The sequence below is a fragment of the Hylobates moloch genome, unplaced genomic scaffold (assembly GCF_009828535.3).
Source record: "Hylobates moloch isolate HMO894 unplaced genomic scaffold, HMol_V3 SCAFFOLD_21, whole genome shotgun sequence".
Classification (NCBI taxonomy): Eukaryota; Metazoa; Chordata; class Mammalia; order Primates; family Hylobatidae; genus Hylobates; species Hylobates moloch.
In genome coordinates this window covers 47,677,262-47,699,357 of record NW_026652296.1, presented here as the reverse complement: position 1 = coordinate 47,699,357, position 22,096 = coordinate 47,677,262, and the positions used below count along the sequence as shown (strand labels likewise).

General features: G+C 40.8%; 1 protein-coding gene across 5 annotated transcripts in view; it reads right to left on the bottom strand.

Moving 5' to 3' along the window:
• TASP1 (taspase 1) overlaps nucleotides 1–12,393 on the bottom strand; it is a 262,432-nt gene extending 250,039 nt beyond the window's left edge. For 4 of the 5 annotated variants that reach the window (XR_009211478.1, XR_009211479.1, XR_004245959.2 and 1 more), the window contains exons 1-2: nucleotides 12,355–12,377; nucleotides 1,812–2,030 (exon numbers count right to left, since the gene is read on the bottom strand). Coding sequence is in view for 2 of the 5 variants with exons in the window: in XM_032142310.2 (XP_031998201.1) it covers nucleotides 1,812–1,956 (145 nt within the window). In the remaining 3 variants the exon portion in view is untranslated. Of the gene's footprint in view, nucleotides 1–1,811; nucleotides 2,031–12,354 lie in introns of all 5 variants that reach the window. The other variant, XM_032142309.2, reaches the window with a different exon arrangement.
• Nucleotides 12,394–22,096: the final 9,703 nt, after the last annotated feature.

Below are 22,096 nucleotides of genomic sequence, written 5' to 3'. Positions count from 1 at the left end.
CTTCTGAATTCCATTATTTAAGGTTGGCAGAGCCATTATTATCGTCTAGTCTGTGTCTAAGACAGGAGGGACAGGGTCGTAATAGTTATAGAAAGTAAGGCTTTCCAACTAATTGAAGCTTTATGTTATTGCTTGTTACAACGTTCAGACCTTTCTTTTACACTTTCCAAACCCTCACTTTGAATACAGTAACTCACTGGTATCATGGAAGATCATGGAAGATGTACCATCAACATAGTGTAGTGGAGAGAACACAGACTAGGAGTCTGAAGGCAGAAGCTCTAGTCCCAGGTCTACTTTTAACTGGGTTATTCCTGTAAATTTACCTCACCTCCTTGTAAAAGCACCTGTGAGAAAATGGGATTAAACCTGGTTTCTGGTTTTTTGGATTTTTTTAGATACTCTGGATTAGATTCACATAAGGCTTCTCGGGTTGTCCAGTCTAGATATGGCCAAACGTTAATGGCGAGGCAGGACACCAGTCTCACAAGAAGAAACAGTTCTATTCCTCATTCCATATCAAAGTTAATCCTGCTGTCATCTTGCTTGACTACCCAGGCAAAGTTAAAAGGAAACCCAGACATTCTTTCTCTCTTCACGGAGGTCATGGAAAGTAGACTCTGAATGCAAGAAAATAAAAATGGCCAAAGGAAAAAGAGCCTGCTGAGGAAACCTGGGCAGAGCAGCACTGCTCTGCAACCCAAGACCTTTCAAAAATGGGAGGCCCAGGGGATGAACTCCACTGTGTCTGTCCTCATGGTCCTCTGAAGTAGAAAGATCACAGGCTGACATAGCGTCAAATGCACTAGACTGAGACATAAGAGCCTACTTAGGTGTTTCTTACACTGGCTCTAGCACCAACCAGCAGTGTGGCTGAAGTCACTTAAGTCACTTCATCTCTCTGGCCTTAAGGTTCCTCACTGAAAATATTAAGAGGGTGTGCCGGGTGCGGTGGCCTGTAATCCCAGCACTTTGGGAGGCCAAGGCAGGTGGATCACCGGAGGTCAGGAGTTCGAGACCAGCCTGGCCAATATGGTGAAACCCCCGTCTCTACTAAAAATACAAAAATTAGCCAGACATGATGGTGGACGTCTGTAATCCCAGCTACTCAAGAGGCTGAGGCAGGTGAATTGCTTGAACTTGGGAGGTGGAGGCTGCAGTGAGCCAAGATCACACCATTGCACTCCAGCCTGGGCAACAAGAGTAAAACTCCGTCTCAAAAAAAAAAAAAAAAAAAAGAAGGTGAACTAGCTCAAAGATTGTGTAATAATTATGCCCTAAGATACCCACAATCTAACATGGGAATCAATACAATTTTTTCAGCAATATTTTATTTTATTTTATTTTATTTTATTTTATTTTTATTTTATTGAGATGGAGTCTCGCTTTATCGCCCAGGCTGGAGGGCGGTGGCACGATGTCGGCTCACTGCAACCTCCGCCTCCTGGGTTCAAGCAATTCTCCTGCCTCAGCCTCCCACAGCAACATTATTTTTAAAAAACATAAACCAGAGTTCAGAAACTACTTTGTCTGGTTTTAATACTACCTAACCTAAATACATCTATTACATAGAGTTAAAGTAAATAATAGGTTAGGGAAGTGAAAACCTAGGAAGAGCTGCCATTCTAAGATCTTCTAACCGGGGAGTAAAGAGGTCCTCACTATATCAAAGTCAAACAATCGCTTTGGTTCCAATTCCTCTCTGGCAGTTTTGCCTCCTCCAAGTGTGAAATGTGATTCTCAGTGTACTTCAAGGCAGAAAAAGAAAAATCGACATTATTGGCATCTTCAAAGCCATCCACAAAGCTTACCTGCATGCACCAACACAAAGCCTCCTCGTTTCTCTTTATAGGACTGCTTTGTTTCCAACTCTCTGGCTGTTATTTTACCAGCCGAAACCTGAGATGATCTGGAAGGCAGCCCTTCTCCAGAACTCATCCCCTTCTCCATGGTCATTCTCCAAGATTACCATCTTCTATTGAGAAAGGGGCATACTTCCATCCAAAAGTAATTGCAGGAGAGGAATTACCCTAGAGGAAAACAGGCAAAGATGGTGTACATTTCTTTCCACCAACACATAAGTTACCTAAACAAATTCATAAAAAGATAATGTTCAAAAATCCTATTTTTAAGTTATGTAATTGAGCAATACAAAAAAGGTATTTATTAAAAGCTATTTATTAAAATTATTTTTCCTTATTCCCATTGAAGTTGGATAAAATTATTTAATTGGGTAATATAAAAAGGTTAGAATTTAAATCTCTCTGTCCACTGATAGTACCGGCTTGGGGCCGGGTGCAGTGGCTCACACCTGTAATCCCAGCACTTTGGGAGGCCGAGGCGGGTGGATCACCTGAGGTCAGGAGTTCGAGACCAGCCTGACCAACATGGTGAAATCTCATCTGTACTAAAAATACAAAAAATTAGCTGGTGTGGTGGCACACGCCTGTAATCCCAGCTACGCAGGAGGCTGAGGCAGAAGAATCGCTTGAACTCAGGAGGCAGAAGTTGCAGTGAGCCGAGATCGCACCACTACACTCCAGCCTGGGTGACAAAGTAAGCTCTGTCTCGAAAAAAAAAAAAACAGGAGTCTCAAAAAAAAAAAAGAAAAGAAAAGAAACATAAAGAAGTTACTTAGCTGCCTATTCCAAAATAAAAAAAAGCAGGTTACTCAGAACACAGTCTGCATCCCAGTGTTTATCAGCAGCCCACAAGAGAGTATTATTTTATTCATATGTTAGTTGCTTTATAAGCACATTTTCAATAATCAATATGTGTAGTTTTCACAATTCTTTTCTAGTTCCTCGTGTTATTTTTTAAAATAATTTTATCTGCTAAATCAAGCAAATATTTGAGCTTTTAAGTTTCAAATTTGTTTGAATGTTTGGTTTTTGGTGGTATTTGGGGAGTTTTCTTATTTGTATTTTACATAAGTATTGATCCACAATGGATTGAAAATTTTTGAAAGCTGGTCTTTTATAACAGAGATAGTCTGAGAAGCACTGTTATGTGGCATTTTTAAATTCCCTTAATTCTTGGTTTAAGAGTCTATTTAATTTTTATTATATAACATTTTATTTATAAGACAAATCGTTTAAAATCAATTATATATACACACCATTGCATTCAAATATTCATACAGATTCACAAATGCAGGAAAAAATTTTTATTACAAAAGTGCTGATTTTTAATTAAGTAACAGTAAATTTAAATGCCTGGTTTTGTTTTTGTTTTGTGGTGGTATGTTTTGTCTTCCCAACCACGTTTTTCTTCCAAAGACTTCACAAGAATCTGCCTCAATTACCTTTATTTTCTTTTGGTTATTTCTCACAATATTTCTCTGAAATAGGCTATCATTTAGCCATGCATGACTTGACAAGTGGATTTAGTGGTTCATCTGTCAGCCTATAATGCCATCATGTCTGTATCATGCCATGATATTTGGCCCAGCCATGAAATGAGCTTGGGACCATTAGTCTAGAAGCATAAACATAGATTGAAAACTCAGGCTTTGGAAAATTACGAGCTTCAGCTAAAATGAAAACACATCTAAGCAGTATGGACTATGAAACCTCAAGCAACTTTGAATCACTGTCATCTGAGATATTTTTTCATAAATAAGAAATTATAATATTTATATTTTGTAAGAAAATACTGGCCAGGCGCGGTGGCTCGCGCCTGTAATCCAGCACTTTGGGAGGCCAAGGCGGGTGGATCACAAGGTCAGGAGTTCAAGACCAGCCTGGCCAACATGGTGAAACCCTGTCTCTATTAATTAGCCAGGCATGGTGGCGGATGCCTGTAATCCCAGCTACTCAGGAGGCTGAGGCAGAGAATTCCTTGAACCCAGGAGGTGGAGGTTGCCTTGAGCTGCGATCATGCCACTGCACTCCAGCCTGAGGGATGGGGCAAGACTTCATCTCAAAAAAAAAAAAAAAAAAAAGTATAGATTTCCCTATTTTTTGGTCAGGCACAGTGGCTCACGCCTGTAATCCCAGCACTTTGGGAGGCCGAGGCAGGCGCATCAAAAGGTCAGGAGTTCAAGACCAGCCTGGCCAACATGGTAAAACCCTGCCTCCACTAAAAATACAAAAATTAGCTGGGCATGGTGGCACGTTCCTGTAATCCCAGCTAGTCGGGAGGCTAAGGCAGGAGAATTGCTTGAGCTGGGACCCGGGAGGCAGAGGTTGCAGTGAGCAGAGATCACGCCACTGCACTCTGACCTGGGCTACAGAGCAAGACTCCGTCTCAAAAAAAAAAAAGAAAAAAGAAAAGAAAAGAAAATACAAACATAATTACAACATCAACATTTTATATGGTTTGATGTAACAGGCATCTTAATATATATGAGAGATTTCAAAGCATTGCTTCTCAACGTTGTCTAAAAAGAAAATGTGGAAGGTGATTAATACTCCATTTCTTGAGCAATCTACTCTCCCTCAGAGACTATCTGAAATATAGTTATTTAGCAAACCATATAATCTCAACAAACCCCTCCAAAAATCCTGGCCCTAAAGTTCCACTGGACTGGGAAAGGAACTCAACTAAATTAACTATCAATATACGAATCTATCCTCCAACTCCCAATGGTTACTGAAATACTCAGTTAGAAATGAAGCAACTTCTACTCCAACATCAGTTTTTGTTTAACTCAGAACTCATTAAAGGTCTGACATCAAATAAAGAGTGCCAATAAAAGACAAAAACAAAAAAAGGACAAATAGACAAATCTCAGTTTGCAGAAAAATTACATAATAGCTTAACCAGACAAAAAATTATAAATCTCACTCAAAAGAAAGATGCAAAATAAAACTACACTTAAATACCATTTTTTAACTTAGATTAGCAAATATCAAAAAATAACATATTTTGAGAGTACAGAAAAACTAGAGCTAAGTTGCTAGTGGCAGTATAAATTGGTACGACTCAACAACAGCAATTTGGCAACATCAATCAAAATTAAGATATAGACCCAAAAACGTCTTGATGGAAGTGGTTAAAAATAAAAGCAGCCATTGGAAACAATGAGAAAACTTGATAAACAAATATGTAACAATCTCAAACATATTTGCTAAGTAAAAAAGGAATGGAAATAACTAATTTTTTAAGGTATGGTACAGAAGTATTTGCAGTACCATATGCAAAGTATAAATCTGGATGGATAAACAAAAAAGTCATACAATACTGATTACCAAAGGAGATTTGGATAACTAATAACAAAAGATGGGACAGAAATTTCACTGTTCACTCCCTTGAACCTTTCAAATTTGAACCATCTGAAAGATTTACAAAAAAATTTTTAATTAATTTATTCATTTACAGGAACACTAGGTAATGAGCTAAGCCAAAGAACCAAAATAGGGCAAGGATGTTTCTCTGAGTACTGAACTTCTGGGATGCATAAGCTACAGGGAATCCAAATTGGAGAGGAGGGAAATCATAGTATTTGATCTTTACAGTTAAGATGAGGGAGAAAAGGCCTGGCGTGGTGGCTCACGCCTGTAATCCCAGCACTTTGGGAGGCCAAGGCGGGTGGATCACGAGGTCAGGAGATCGAGACCACGGTGAAACCCCGTCTCTACTAAAAATACAAAAAATTAGCTGGGCGCGGTGGTGGGCGCCTGTAGTCCCAGCTACTCCGGAGGCTGAGGCAGGAGAATGGCGTGAACCCGGGAGGCGGAGCTTGCAGTGAGCCGAGATCGCGCCACTGCACTCCAGCCTGGGTGGCAGAGCGAGACTCCGTCTCAAAAAAAAAAAAAAAAAAAAAAAGATGAGGGAGAAAAATGAAAAATAAATCATGAATGTAGTTTATCATCAAATATCTGTGATTTTTTTTATCATATTTGTAATCATTGTTACAAATCATTATGTGAAACTGGTTAAGTGTACTTAAATCAATACATAGATCCACAAGAAAAATGTCTAATACTTCAGCTAACCTTTGAGGTAACACTCAACACAAAAGATTTCCAATGAAAGGAGAAACATAGGCACATAACAGGTTTAGACCAAAAAAAAAAAAAAAAACTTCTATCGATCATTTTAATAATGGCTTTATTTCTGAATAAAATGTTTGAACACAGACATTTTGCAATTTCCTCGTAGTAATGATATTAAAATTCATCATGATTATTTCTAAATAACATTGGCAACTTGTCTATCCTCTGCAACTGTTGCTCAAAAAGTTAGAGTTATGCTATGACCCAAGAATTCCATCCCTAGGTACATACCCAAGAGAACTAAAAACATATGCTACACAAAAACTTATACATGGATATTCATAGCAATATTATTCACAGCACCCAAAAACAACCCAAAGGTCCATCAACTGATGATGGATAAACAAAATGTGGTATAGTCACACAATGGAACATTATTCAACCATAAAAAGGAATGCAGTGCTGACACATACTATGTCATTAAAGAATACTGAAACAATGAAAAAAACAGACACAAATGGCCACATATTGTATGATTCCATTTATATGAAATGTCCAGAATAAGCAAATCTAAAGAGACAGACGGTAGATCTGTGATTGCTTAGAGCTGGAGGGATGGAAGGTAGGGTGATGGAGAGGGACTGCTAATGGGAGCACTTTCTTTTTGTGCTGATAAAAATGTTCTAGGACCAGATGTGGTGTGTCACGCCTGTAATCCTAGCACTTTGGGAGGTCAAGGCGGGTGGATCACCTGAGGTCAGGAGTTTGAGACAAGCCTGGCCAACATGGCGAAATCCCGTCTCTACTAAAAATACAAAAATTAGCTGGGTGCGGTGGCGAGCGCCTGTAATCCCAGCTACTCAGGAGGTTGAGACAGGAGAATCGCTTGAACCTGGAAGGCAAAGGTTGCAGTGAGTCAAGATTGCGCCACTGCACCTCAGCCTGGGCAAAAGAGGGAAACTCCATCCACAAAAAAAAAAAAAAAAAAAAAAAAAAAAAAAAAAAAAAGCCTGGGCACAGTGGCTTACACATGTAATCCCAGCACTTTGGGAGGCCGAGGCAGGCCAATCACCTGAGGTCGGGAGTTCGAGACCAGCCTGACCAACAAGAAGAAACCCCATCTCTACTAAAAATACAAAAATAGCTGGGTGTGGTGGCGCATGCCTGTAATCCCAGCTACTCAGAAGGCTGAGGCAGGAGAATCACTTGAACCCAGGAGGCTGAGGTTGCAGTGAGCAGAGACCGCGCCATTGCACTCCAGCCTGGGCAACAAGAGCGAAACTCCATCTCAAAAAAGGAAAAAAAAATAAGTTCTAAAATTGAATTTGGTAATGGTTGCACAACTCTGTTAATACACTAAATACCACTGAATTGTACACTTTGAATGGGTAAATTGATACATTGGGTACATTTTAAATGGGTAAACTGATCTTACTAAGCTGTTCAAAAAAAAAGAAAAAAAGTCTTGCTTCCCATAAACTGTATCTTTCCCAAGTTACTTAACCCAATGGCCTTTTCTTAATCTTCTGCTTACAACCTTTGATTTTCTTGATCACCTGCTTTCCTTGGCAACACACAAATCTACTATCCTAGTTCTTCATAACCCACCTCTGACCCCAATTGCAAATGTTTCCTTCAGCAATTTCTTTTTTTTTTTTTTGAGACACAGTCTCACTCTGTTGCCCAGGATGGAGTGCAGTGGCGCAACCTCAACTCACTGCAACCTCTGCCTCCCAGGTTCAAGCAATTCTCCTGCCTCAGCCTCCTGAGTGGCCAGGACTAAAGGCACGCACCCCCACGCCTGCCTAATTTTTGTATTTTTAGTAGAGACAGGAATTCACTATGTTGGCCAAGCTGGTCTCGAACTCCTGACCTCAGGTGATCCACCCACCTCAGCATCCCAGAGTGCTGAGATTACAGGAGTGAGCCACCACTCCCGGCCAACCTTCAGCAACTTCATCTACTGCCAACCTTTCAAAACTATCCTCTTAGCAAATCAGATGATTCCTAACTTTATCTTCTGTCTTAACTACAGCCACAAGTTTTATGGATGGCTCAATCTAGGTCCACCTCACTCTTGGCCTAACCAAAACACGCTCATCTTTCCCCAAAATCTACTTCTTTCCATATTACTCCTTTTTCTCACTACCCCCTTCTATCTCACCTTAAAGTCATTTTGGGTTGCTCTCAACTTTCCAAATCCCACAGATCTCTCCCTATAGCATTTAACTTTCTTTTGCTCAGCTCTTGTTCGGCTCATATACCTCTCTTGGCATGTTACAAAAGACATGTTAACTTTTCTCACCAAATACAGGTTATTATAAAACAACCATCTAAAAAAGGCTGCCAAAAGCAAGCTCATAAAGGTTAACTCCAATCCAAACAAATACCAGGCCAAAAGACATGATAAGGAAATACATGAAAGAGGACATTTAAACTAGGTATCCAATATTAAAGAAAGAATATTCAAAAAACTACAAACAAAAATGAAATTTTCCTTACTAGCACTGTACTGGAACCATAAACTGCTATAACCATTTTGAAAAAGAATTTGTATCAAGAGCCTCAAAATGTATAATTTTGTGTATAATACTATCTTTCCAGAGATACTCTATGTAGAAACAAGTCTATACAGACACAAATTACCACAGATGCCTCTAAGGAGAACTAGCCAACTGAGGGGCAAGGATGACAGGGAATCTTAATCTTCTCCTAATAGCCTCTTATATTTGAATTTTTTTTTTTTTTACTTGGTACTATTTACCAAAAAGAGACGATTTAAGTTGGCCATCTCTGAGATCAAGATGAGTTTACATTAATTTGATTATCAAGGCCAGGAGAGAAACGCAGACTATAACGTTTTTTCTGCAGGGACTTTCATGGCACTAATTTAAGGTATAAATCTTGCCTCATCTCTCTAAAAGATTGTTTTATTTTCCTACTGTATGTGATGACATTGTTTTTTTTTTTTCTTTACACCACTTTGAAAACTACCACATATCCTGTTGCTGTGGTGTTAAAGTTTTTCACCGTGGGTTTGCTTATTCTTTAAGAAGCAGTTGAAAAAGGAAGTAAGTCATGGAATTCATCCATCTTACAGCAAAGGGCTTTGACAGAAATCCAGCCCTTAAGCTATTACAACTCATGAATAAATAACTGTGTTGCTGCCTTTCTTTTGTCTGTCCTTTCCGTTTTTTTTGGAGACAGAGTCTCACTCTGTCACCCAGGCTGGAGTGCAGTGGCATGATCTCAACTCACTGCAATCTCTGCCTCCCAGGTTCAAGCGATTCTTGTGTCTCAGCCTCCCGAGTAGCTGGAAGTACAGGCGCACGCCACCATGGCGGGCTAATTTTTTTTTTTTTTTTTTTTTTTGTATTTTTAGTAGAGACGGGGTTTCACTATGTTGGTTAGGCTGGTCTTGAACTCCTGACCTCAAATGATCCACCTGCCTGGGCCTCCCAAAGTGCTGGGATTACAGGCGTGAGCCACCACAACTGGCCTTGTGTTGTTGCTTTTAACATCATGATATTGAAGGTTTAATGCCTCATTAAATGAACTCCAGGACATACTTAAATTAATCTTTGAACCAGTAATTCCACTTCTGAGAAAACTTTCTACCAAAATAACTAAATAGAGAAAAGGTTTTATGCCTTTTATACCATGTTTAACACAGGATAATTTAGAATAACAAAAATCTGGGAACAACCTAAATGTCCAATACAGAAAAACGGTTAAGAAAACAATAACCTACACTTTTATGATCAACTGATTTTCAACAAGGGTATTGAAATGGTTTCCACCATTCAGTGGAGGAAAGAACAGTCCTTTCACCAAATGATGCTAGAACTGGATATCCACATGCAATAGAATGAAACTGAACTCCTACCTCACATCATACAGAAAAATTAACTCTAAATATCCTCCCTATTGCACTTGACAAGTCTTTGAAAAAAAATTCTAAGTAGATCAAAGACCTAAATGTAAGAGCTAAAACTATAAAACTCTTAGAAAGAAACACAGGGGTAAATATTTATGACCTTGGGTCTGGCAATGGTTTCTTGGATATGACATAGAAGCACAAGCAAGCAAAGAAAAAAAAAAACAGATAAATCAGATTGCACTAAAATTTTAAACTTTTTTTTTTTTTTGGAGACAGAGTCTCACTCTGTTGCCCAGGCTAGAGTGCAGCAGCCTGATCTCAGTTCACTGCAACCTCTGCCTCCCAGGTTCAAGCAATTCTCATGCCTCAGCCTCCTAAGTAGCTGGGATTAAAGGCACCTGCCACCACGCCCAGCTAATTTTTGTATTTTTAGTAGAGACAGGTGTTTCACCATGTTGGCCAGGCAGGTCTCAAACTCCTGACCTCAAGTGATTCACCTGCCTTGGCCTCTCAAAGTGCCAGGATTACAGATGTGAGCCATCAAGCAAAAATTTTAAACTTCTGTTCCTCAAAGGACACCATTCAAGAAAGTAAAAGGGCAACCCATAAAATGGGAGAAAATGCAAGAAAATATTGCAAATCATGTATTTGGAAAGGGACTTACATTTAGAATATAGAAAGAACTCATACAACTTTAACATAAGACAATTCAATTTAAAAATGGGCAAAGGAATTAAATGGACATTTCTTCAAAGATATACAAAGGGTCAATAAGCACATTAAAAGATGCTCAACATTATTAGCCATCAGGGAAATGCAAATCAACACTACAATGAGCTACCACTTTATAAGTACTAAGACTGCTATAACCAAAAAGAAAGATAAGTGCTCCCAAGGATATGAAGAAATCAGAACCCTTATAACCTGCTGGTGGGAATGTCAAATGGTGCAGTTTGGAAAACATTTGGCACTTACTCAAAAAGTTAAACATAGAGTTACCATATGCCCACCAATTCCACTTCTAGGTATATACCCAAGAGAACTGAAAGCATATGTCCATACAAAAACTTGTACACAGATGTTTACAGCAGAATTATTCAAAATAGCCAAAAAGTAGAAACAACCTAAATGTCCATCGACTGATGATGGTTAAGCAAAATGTAGTATATTCACACAATGGAACATTACCCACCCATAAAACAGAATGAAATACTGATACACAGACATTGACGAACCTTGAAAACATACTAACTGAAAGACACCAGACAAGTTAGGCCATATATTCTATGATTCCATTTACATGAAATGCCAGTATAGGAAAATCCATAGACACAGAAAGCAGATTAGTGGTTACAAGGCCTGGGAGAGAACGCGGAGAATCTAATGGGGAGTGACTGTCATGGGTATAGGATTTCTTTTGGGGGTGATGAAAATGTTCTGAAAGCAGATAGTGGTGATGGGTGTACAACTTTGCGATATGAGAAAAAGCACTGAAATTTACAATTTAAAAGAATAAATTTTATGGTGTATGAATACTTTAATAAGACTTTCTCAAGAGGAAAAAAGACAATCTATCCGTGCAATGAATACAATGTATGTAACTATGCCTCTTAGTTATAACCGTATTTTACACGCATACATTATGATCACAAATAGGTTAATATGAATAAAATGTTAGAAAAAGGATCAAAATGCTGGGTTGGCAGAACTATAGGTGATCTCTTCAAAACTATTTCTGCATTTTCCAGATGTTCCTTGGTAAGCACTGCTTTTTGTAAGTGGTAGGGAAAAGTTTTATTTACAACAAAAAAGATAAATTATTAAACTCCTAAGAATATAAGTAAAAATTCCTTCGCTAATAAAGAATAATAATAATTCAGCAATCTAATGGCCCCTAAAACACCTTTCCTTCCCCTCCCCTACAGAAGCCAGGAAAGTTGAACTCTCTCCTTCCGGAAACATGATACCCTCGATTTCCAGGACACCTCCGGCTCCTGCTTTTCCCCTCTCCTCTCCAACTGCTCCATCTTCTCGGTCCTTTCCTCCTCCTCCTCCTCTTCCTCCTCCTCCTCCTCCTAAGTAGTAAATGCTAACGACCCGCAGGACTCTCATCAGGCCTCTATTACTAAGTAAGGGGCTGCCTTACCCCCAACCCGCCACCGAGGACAAGGCGCACATTCCCGGCTCTCTGCGAACCTCGGACTCTGAGACATCTCCAGCCTGAGACTGCAAAGTGGGTGAAGAACTGCGAGAACTCCCCACATACAGACAGTCCTTCCCCGGTGGCCACGAGGACGCCAACCCGGAGATGAGGATGGGAAGGGGGACGACGGGGCCGCCTAGAGCGACCAAGACTAGGGAACTACGGACATCCTGGCCCCCTCCTCTAGCCCTGCCCGGGACAAGGGGTGTCCTGCGCGCCGCCCCCTCTCGGACCCGGAGAGGACGTCCCAGCTAGCGTACGGGGCCCACACGCAGAGGCAGCAGCGCGGAGGCGGCAGCGGCGCGGACAGCGTGGGAAAGAGGGACACTCACCCGCTTCAGCCCCGAGCCTTCACTGCACCGGAAGTAGTCACCCGCCCGTTGCCAGGGTGAGGAAGCGGGGGTGACACCAAGTCTCCCCATTGGTCATTCGGGGTACCACGTGGCCGGAAGCAGCCTCACACAAGCGGCTCTGACTCCTCCCTCCGCTTCGGAGCGGCTCACCTGGCCTCAGAGGTGCAGCGCTAACTCCACCTGGGGCTTCGTTCTGAGCTGCGCATGCGCTATTGCCTATCTCTGCCCACCCCGCCCCTGAATAAGCCCGCAGGATGTGATTGTATCTGAGTGGTTGATTGATTAATACTGTGATAAGAAATGAAATTAAACTGACCATCATTTATGTAGGTGTCGCTTAAGAGCTTACTTTCTTTCAATCCTTGCAGCACTCTTATACGGTAGGGAAAACAAAGGTTCTGTCTGCATTGCTTGTAGGAGTTGGGGCACGAGCCTTGCCCAGAGGGAAGGAGAGTGTAGGCGGTCTTTTATCGGCTAGGATGTAATACCAAAACCCAGTCATGGGTTTTGATGACCCATGACTGATGGATTTCCCTTATACCTCAACCAAAACATCACGTCGAACTGAATGTAAAGGCAGAAATGAGAATCTAACTGGCTTCTTTAAGCCAGATATAGAGGAATTTACACTAATGCAAAAGATAACACTTTTCTTACCACATTTTTTTGTTTTCGGAAAATATTTATTCTTCATTAAAATGTGTTAATTATATTAACACATAATGCTTTATTATTGTTATTTTAAATAACTTTTTAACATTTCAGTTTTTTTTTTTTTTTTTTTTTTGGAGATGGAGTTTCACTCTGTCAACCAGGCTGGAGTGCAATGGCACGATCTCGGCTCGCTGCAACCTCTGCCTCCCAGGCTCAAGCAATTCTCCTGCCTCAGACTCCTGAGTAGCTGGGATTACAGGGGCCCGCTACACACCCGACTAATTTTTTTGTATTTTTAGTAGAGACGGGTTTTCACCATGTTGGCCATGCTGGTCTGGAACTCCTGACCTCAGGTGATCCGACTGCCTTGGCCTCTCAAAGTTCTGGGATTACTGGCGTGAGCCACTGCACCCAGCCACATTTCAGCTTTGTATTCAATTTTTAATATAGTAAACATTAATAGATGTAACCCACAGAAACAAAAGCTTTGGAGTGTTCTCTACTATTTTGAGGAGTATAAAGGTATGCTGAAACCACAAAGTTCGAGAACCACTGATACCATTATCATAAATATAACCTACGTGGTTTTATTATGTAACTTGGGGCTTTTTTTCTTTCTCTTCTACCACTGGCTTCTCAGGGAGGGGCAAGGGGAAGAAGTTTATTACATAGCAAGAATAACAGTTTATTACATAGCAATAGTAACTGAAACCAATTTTGTTACCTAGAAGTAGGATGGATATTATAACAAAACATAACATAATAACATCATAAAAGTAAAACGTGTGGCATTGGCTTTGGAACTAGGTAATGCAGCAAGAGCAGGAAGGGAACCAAAGTATTAACAAGAGTCTAAAAGGACTTGAGGAAGCTGCCAATGAGGGCTTAAAGGGAGCTAAGGAAGATGTTATTGGAAGCTGGAGAAAATGGGGCCCTTGTTATATAGTGCCAGAAAGTTTGGCCCAGGCATTAGGGAGCAGACACAAACCATCCCCATTGTGCCCTTTCTGAATTCCTCACCTGCAGAATCCATCAGCATAATAAAATAGTTGTTCTTTTGCACCTTTAAAGTGGATTTTTACACAGCAATATTAAATGGAACCAGCAGGAATAAAAGAAAGATGTTAAAGTTTTAAAAAGACATAGACATGCTCCCTTCCATTTCTTAGGCAACATTCTTCCCGGAATTTAACTACATTATAATAATCATCTCCCAGTGCTGCTCTGTACACTTTTGTCTTGGGTATCACACCCAGATGCCACACAGGCCATCCTCTGGTAGGTGAATACTGCTCAAGTAAAAGCAACAAAATTCTTCGGACCCTTTTTTTATTATTATTATTGAGACAGTCTCACTCTGCTGCCCAGGCTAGAATGCAGTGGTGCAATCTCAGCTCACTGCAACCTCTGCCTCCCCGGTTCAAGTGATTCTCCTGCCTCAGCCTCCCCAGTGGCTGGGATTACAGGTGCCCGTGACTACGCCCGGCTAATTTTTGTCTTTTTAGTAAAGATGGGGTTTTGTCATGCTGGCCAGGCTGGTCTCGAGCTCCTGACCTTAGGTAATCCACCCATCTCGGCCTCCCAAAGTGCTGGGATTACAGGCATGAGCCACCACACCCGGCCCAGACCCAAGTTTTAACATTTTTAACCTGCATTGGGTACAGTAAAAATGAGATCCTTTGAAATATTAATAATGAACAGTTGTAATATCTATTTGATTCACCCAACCTGTTAAATATGAAAGGAAAGTCTATACTAGTAAATCTCCTTCAGAAAAAATCTGGTTGCCTCCCTCTTCCTGTTCCCACCTCTCCCAAACCCGGAAGAGCAGCAAGCTGAGGAATTACTTCCTTTATCTCAAATAATCATGTCTGCTGCATCTTGATCTTTGTACTCTAAGTAAGCCCCCTTTGTCCTAGTTCGCTGGGGGTCTCCCTTTGTTTTGTATTCCTGGAAAACACTGTTGCTTTAACACGTGTGTCAGAAATGTAGCATAACAATAGTGATAGTTTTCAATTGTTGTGCGACAAGTTAACACCAATTCACCTGCTTAAGACAACACAAATGTAATATTTCTGTTTCTGTGGATCAGGTGTCCAGGTCTCTGCTCAGATCTCAAAGGCTGAAATCAAAGTGTCAGTCAGAGTTGCCATCTCATCAGATGCACAGAGCGATTCTCCAACCTCATTCAGGTGATTGGCAGAATTCAAATCCTTGCAGCTGTAGAGCTGGCCGCTTTTGTCTTCTTCAAGGTCAGAAGGAGCAGTCCTCTCTGACTTTTCCACCTTGAAAGGACTCAACTGATTAGGTCAGGTCCCCCAGGATAATCTCTCCTTTGATGAACACAGAGTCAGTGATTAGTCGTCAAGTTTCAGGAGGGATGGCCATCATATTCTCAGCTTCCATTCACACTCCAGGGGAGAGGATCATACAGGGTCTGTGCACCAGGGGTAGAAATCTTGCAGGCCATCTTAGAATTTTGCCTACCACGTGGAAAAAAGAAAGTTTCAATTATAGACGGACTGCAACAACCCTTCAAGCAGTCCTATGGTAGACAGCAGTTGTTTCACCTGCCCAGCATGAATTCCTTCTTATTTCTTCTAACAGCACCCCACTTCACTTCCAGTGACTGCCCTTCACCACTTGTACCCAGTGTAAGTGGGACTGTCCATCAGGATGCTCCATGGGATGATCAATTGACCCATGCTAAGCTAAAGCTGCTTCTTGCCTGGAATTTGAAAATTGACAGCAATAATGCAAAGAGTAAAAGCAGTTGTTATTCAACCAAGGTTACAGAGTTCCCTGTTACTGCTCCAGAGCTTGTATTTTTCCAAAACCTGCTTCCTTAGTTTTTCTTTCAATTGTCTTAGGTACTCCCTATCCTTCCAACAAATTCCTTTTTTCTTCTTTAATTTATAAAATTTTGAGCAAGACAAATAATCCAGAGATTACTTGACTCCCATGTCAAGCCCTGATGACAACACATTGTCTTCGGAGCCCTGACAAAGACTGGTAAGATGAAAGGTGGCCTACCTGCCATGTCTGGTTTCATCCTTGTTGTCTGTCAATTATCTGGCCATGTTATCATTCCCCATTCATAGGGCAATATAAATGTTCTTCCTGCACAACAAACTGTCTGACCAGTTTGTGATTTAACACCTTTCTCTGCAACCTCTTAGCTTTTTTATTGTAACATGTAAAGAGTGTCCCCCCATTCTCATAAGCTTGTTATAAACATTAAATACAATTTGCTGAACCAGAACCAGTGTCAGCTTCTCAATCACTTTTTCCTAACCACCTTGTTTTAAATTGCAATCACACTCCCCTGCCTGTTCTTCCTGTTTTATCTCTATCAGTAGCACACACCCCAACTAATCCTCTAAAATTTTCCCCATTCTTTTAGTTTATTAATCATCTCTCTTGTAAAGTCAGTTCCATAAAGATGGGGCTATCTTTATTTATTTATTTTTTTTTTTTTGAGACAGTGTCTTGTTGTAGCACTCAGGCTGGAGTGTAGCGATGCTACCATGGCTCACTGCAGCCTCAAACTCCTGGGATCAAGCCATCCTCCTGCCTAAGTCTCCCAAGTAGCTGGGACTACAGGTGTGAGCAATTGCACCCAGCTAGAACAGAGATTTAAAAAGAAAAAAAAAAACCGTTTTATTGATGTTAAACATAAATACAGAAAAGTACAGCTTGATGATTCTTCATATAGTAAACACAGTGTGTAACCACTCCTCAGATCAAGTGAAAAAAATCATGACCTCGCCCCAGGGTAATCCTGACATCTAACATCACGCATCCATTTTCTCTATATTTAAACATTATCTGAATGGAATTTTACAGTATGAAAATTCTTTTATGTGTATTAATGTCACACGTTGAGATTAGTCCACGTTGGATGTTTATTCTCCTTGCCATGTGGTATTTCACTGAGATAATTTATCCATTATATTGTGTTTTCTTTCCAAATTTTAGGTTCAGGGGTACATGTACAGGTTTGTTACATGGGTAAATTGTGTGCTGCAGGAGTTTGGTGTACAGATTATTTTGTCACTCAAGTAATAAGCATAGTACCTGATAGGTAGTTTTTTGATCCTCACCTTCCACTATGTATCGTCAAGTAGGTCCAGGTGTCTATTGTTGCCTGCATTGTGTCCATGTGTACTCAATGATTAGCTCCCACTTACAAATGAGAAACTGTGATATTTGGTTTTCTCCTGCGTTAGTTTGCTTAGGATAATGGCCTCCAGCTTCATCCATGTTGCTATAAAAGACATGATCTCATTCTCTTTTATGGCTGCTTGGTATTCCATAGCGTATAAGTACCACATTTTCTTTATCCAGTCCATCGTTGATGGGCATCTAGGTTGACTGCATGTCTTTGCCATTGTGAATAGTGCTGCAATGAACATATGCATGTGTGTCTTTATGGTAGAACAATTTATATTCCTTTAGGCATATACCAGTAATGGGATTGCTGGGTTAAATGGTAGTTCTGTTTTAAGTTCTTTGAGAAATCTCCAGACTGCCTTCCACAGTGGCTGAACTAATTTACATTCCCACCAGCAGGGTATAGGCATTCCCTTTTCCCCACAACTTCGTCAGCATCGATTGTCTTTTGATGTTTTAGTAACAGACATTCTGACTGGTATGATGTGATATCTCATTGCGGTTTTGATTTGCATTCCTCTAATGATTAATGATGTTGAGCATTTTTTCATAAGCTTGTTGGATACATTTGTCTTCTTTTGAGAAGTGTTTGCTCATGTTCTTTACCCATTTTTTAATGGAATTTTTTTGTTTTGGCTTGTTAATTTGTTTAATTTCCTTACAGATTCTGGATTAGACCTATGTCAGATGCATAGTTTGCAAATATTTTCTCCCATTCTGTAGGTTGTCAGTTTACTCTGTTGATAGTTTATTTTGCTGTGCAGAGGCTCTTTAGCTTAATTAGGTCCCACTTATCTATTCTCGTTTTCATTGCAATTGCTTTCGAAGTCTTCATCATAAAATCTTTGCTAAAGCCTATGTCCAAAATCATATTTTCTAGGTTTTTCTCTAGGGTTTTTATAGTTTTGGGTTTTACATTTAAGTCTTTAATCCATCTTGAGTTGATTTTTGTATATGGTAAAAGGAAGTGGTCCAGTTTCAATCTTCTGCATATGGCTAAACAGTTATCCCAGCACCATTTATCGACTAGGGAGTCATTTCTTCATTGCTTGTTTTTGCCAGCTTTGTTGAAGTTCAGATAGTTGCAGGTGTGAGGCATTATTTCTGGACTCTCTATTCTGTTTCATTGGTCTGTGTGTCTGTTTTGTACCAGTACCATACTGTTTTGATTACTGTAGGCTTGTAGTATACTTTCAAGTCAGGTAGTGTCATGCCTTCAGCTTTGTTCTTTTTGCTTAGGATTGCTTTCACTATTTGGGTTATTTTGGAGTCTCATATGAATTTTAGAGTAGTTTTTTTCTAATTCCATGAAAAATGTAATGGTAGTTTGATAGGAGTAGCATCAGCATTAAATCTATAAATTGCCTTGGGCACTATGGCCGTTTTAACAATATTGATCCTGCCTATCCATAAGCATGGAATGTTTTGTTTGTGTTAGCTCTGATTTCTTTCAGCTGTGTTTTGTAATCCTCATTGTAGAGATCTTTCACCTCCCTGGTTAAGTGTATTCCTAGGTATTTCATTCTTTTGTGGCTATTGTAAATGGGATTGCACTCTGCATTTGGCTCTCAGCTTGGACATTATTGGTATGTAGAAATGCTACTAATTTTTGTATGTTGATTTTATATCCTTAAACTTTGCTGGCCATGGTTCACACCTGTAATCCCAGCACTTTGGGAGGCCAAGGCGGGTGGATCACCTGAGGTCAGGAGTTCAAGACCAGCCTGACTAAAATGGTGAAGCCCCATCTCTACTAAAAAAAAAAATACAAAATTAGTCAGGTGTGGTGGCGCATGCCTGTAATCTCAGCTACTTGGAAGGCTGAGGCAGGAGAATTGCTTGAACCAGCGAGGTGGAGGTTGCACTGAGCCAAGATCGCGCCATTGCACTCCAGCCTGGACAACAAGAGCAAAACTCTCTCTAAAAAAAAAAAAAAGACAATAAAACAACAACAAAAAAAACTTTGCTGAAGTGTTTTTTCATATCATATATAGAAGCTCTTGGGTCAAGACTATGTGGTTTTCTAGGTACAGAATCATATCATCCGTAAAGAGAGATAGTGTGACTTCCTCTCTTTCTATTTAGATGTCCTTTATTTCTTTCTCTTGCCTGGTTGTTCTGGCTAGGACTTCTAGTATAATACTATGTTGAATAGGAGTGGTGAGAGTGGGCATCTTTGTCTTGTTCTGGTTCTCAAGGGGAATGCTTCTAGCTTTTATCCATTCAGTATGATGTTGGCTATGGGTTTGTCATAGATGTCTCTTATTATTATTATTATCATTATTATTATTATTATTTTGAGATGGAGTCTCGCCCTGTTGCCCAGGCTGGAGTGCAGTGCGATCTTGGCTCACTGCAACCCCCACCTCCTCGGTTCAAGTGATTCTCCTGCCTCAGCCTCCCGAGTAGCTGAGATTACAGGAGCACACCACCACACCCAGCTAATTTTTGTATTTTAGTAGAGATGGGGTTTCACCATTTTGGCCAGGCTGGTCTTGAACTCCTGACCTCAAATGATCCTCCTGCCTTGGCCTCCCAAAGTTCTGGGATTACAGGCGTGAGCCACCACACCCAGCCAAGACCACCTTTTGATGGGCAGAGTAGCATATGCCTGTAGGGAGGGAAGGAATTGATGGTGGCATTCTTGGAGACAAATTTCCACACTCAATAAGGGTTCAATGGTGGCATGCCCCCAACATCCCCTTTGGTTACTAAAGCAAGAAAAAAACTGAATTTATTAAAAGGATGGGAGTAGCTCACAAAATCAAAAAGAAGACTCTCAGAAAAGATAGGAACTAAAGAAGTTCTAGCTAGCAAGTACTAATGGACATGTTTTCGAGGTACAGCCACAAGATAAATCAACTTTATGTGTTTCTCGTACTTTTGTCTTCCTGCTCAAATTCTAAGCTAAAAAAATTTTATCACATAATTGAATCAGTGTTTGCACCTTGTCCAAGAGAAAACAAGATCCTTGAACTCATACTCCCTCTAAAACTGCATAAAATGGGAGAAGGAAATCAATAAACTATTTCCAAGATGAGAAACATGGAAGCCAGGCTGCAGAACAACAATGCTTATTGTCCAGGATGCTTTGGGTATAACTTTACCTAAAATAAGAGGACCAGCAAGGGTTTCTCCAACTCCATATATATCCTTTAAAAAAAAAACCTGGGCTGAGCATGGTGGCTCACGCCTGTAATCCCAGCACTTTGGGAAGCCAAGGCAGGTGGATCACGAGGTCAGGAGATCGAGACCATCCTGGCTAACATGGATGCCTCTATTAAAAATAGAGGCTAACCCTGCCTCTATTAAAAATACAAAATTTAGCTGGGCATAGTGGCACGCACCTGTAGTCCTAGCTACTTGAGAGGCTGAGGCAGAAGAATCGCTTCAACCCAGGAGGTGAAGGTTGCAATGAGCCAAGACCACACCACTGCATTCCAGCCCGAGTGACAGAGCAAGACCGTGTCAAAAAAAAGAAAAAAGAGAAACTGCCTCTATGCTATGTTATCTATGTCTGTGAATTCAACAAAGTTTCACCAAACTTAAAAATATATTATTTGTTTGGAATTATTAATCATTGTTATTTTATATAGTTTAGAACTAACAACATTTCTCCATCCTTTATGATCTTGGTGAAGAAGAGTATACCTGATAGTACTTGGGGAAAAAATGTATTTAGCTTCTATTTCACTGTTTCTCTTAAGTGTGAGGATAACATTGAAGGGATGTAATTTGTATACTAAACTAACTTTTTATTTTTTTTATGTATTTTATTTTTAGAGATGGGGGGGTCTCACTATATTGCCCAGGCTGGTCTTAAACTCCTGGGCTCCAGTGATACTCTCACCTTGGCCTCCCAAACTGCTGAAATTACAGGCATGAGCCACCACACCCAGCCCTAAACTAACTTTTGAAAAACATTTTATGAATTTTTTTTTTTTTTTGAGACAGAGTCTCTCTCTGTCTCCCAGGTTGGAGTGCAGTGGCATGATCTCGGCTCACTGCAACCTTCATCTGCCGGGTTCAAGCAATTCTGCCTCAGCTGCCTGAGTAGCTGGGATTACAGGCATGTGCCGCCATACCTGGCTAATTTTCATATTTTTAGTAGAGATGGGGTTTTGCCATGTTAGCCAGTCTGGTCTCGAACTCCTGACCTCAGGTGATCCTCCCGCCTCAGCCTCCCAAGTGCTGGGATTACAGGCATGAGCCACTGCACACGGCCCATTATGGAAAATTTTTAAAATCTGTTAAAATAAGACAACAGTGGGGCGGGTGTGGTGGCTCACGCCTGTAATCCCAGCACTTTGGGAGGCTGATGTGGGTGGATCACCTGAGGTCAGGAGTTCGAGACCAGCCTGGCCAACCTGGTGAAACCCCGTCTCTGCTAAAAATACAAAAATTAGCTGGGCCTGTTGGTGGGTGCCTGTAATCCCAGCTACTTGGGAGACTGAGGCAGGAGAATGACTCGAACCCGGGATGCGGAGGGTGCAGTGAGCCGAGATCACGCCATTGCACTCCAGCCTGGACATCAAGAGCGAAACTCCGTCTCAAAAAGAAATAAAAAATAAATAACACAACAACGAAGTTTACAGCATCGATTCACTCTTCCTTCCTTTTGAATGAAATCCCATGTTCCAGTCACCAATTAGTCTGTCGTTTATCTGAGTTTATTCTGGCTGCTCACACTTTGTTAGCAGATGATTCTCGTGCCCAGATTGCAGCTACTTGGCTACCTCTAGTCTCAGCCCTGGCAAGCAGCTCCAGCCTGCACCATCAGCTTCCCTGTCCTTCTGCTTTCTGTCCCAGAGCCAGCTCCAACGCCCAAGCATAACCTGGGGGCACATGGAAGTGAGCGCCTACCAAGGCAGGTGTTCACCCCCAACCAAAGAGG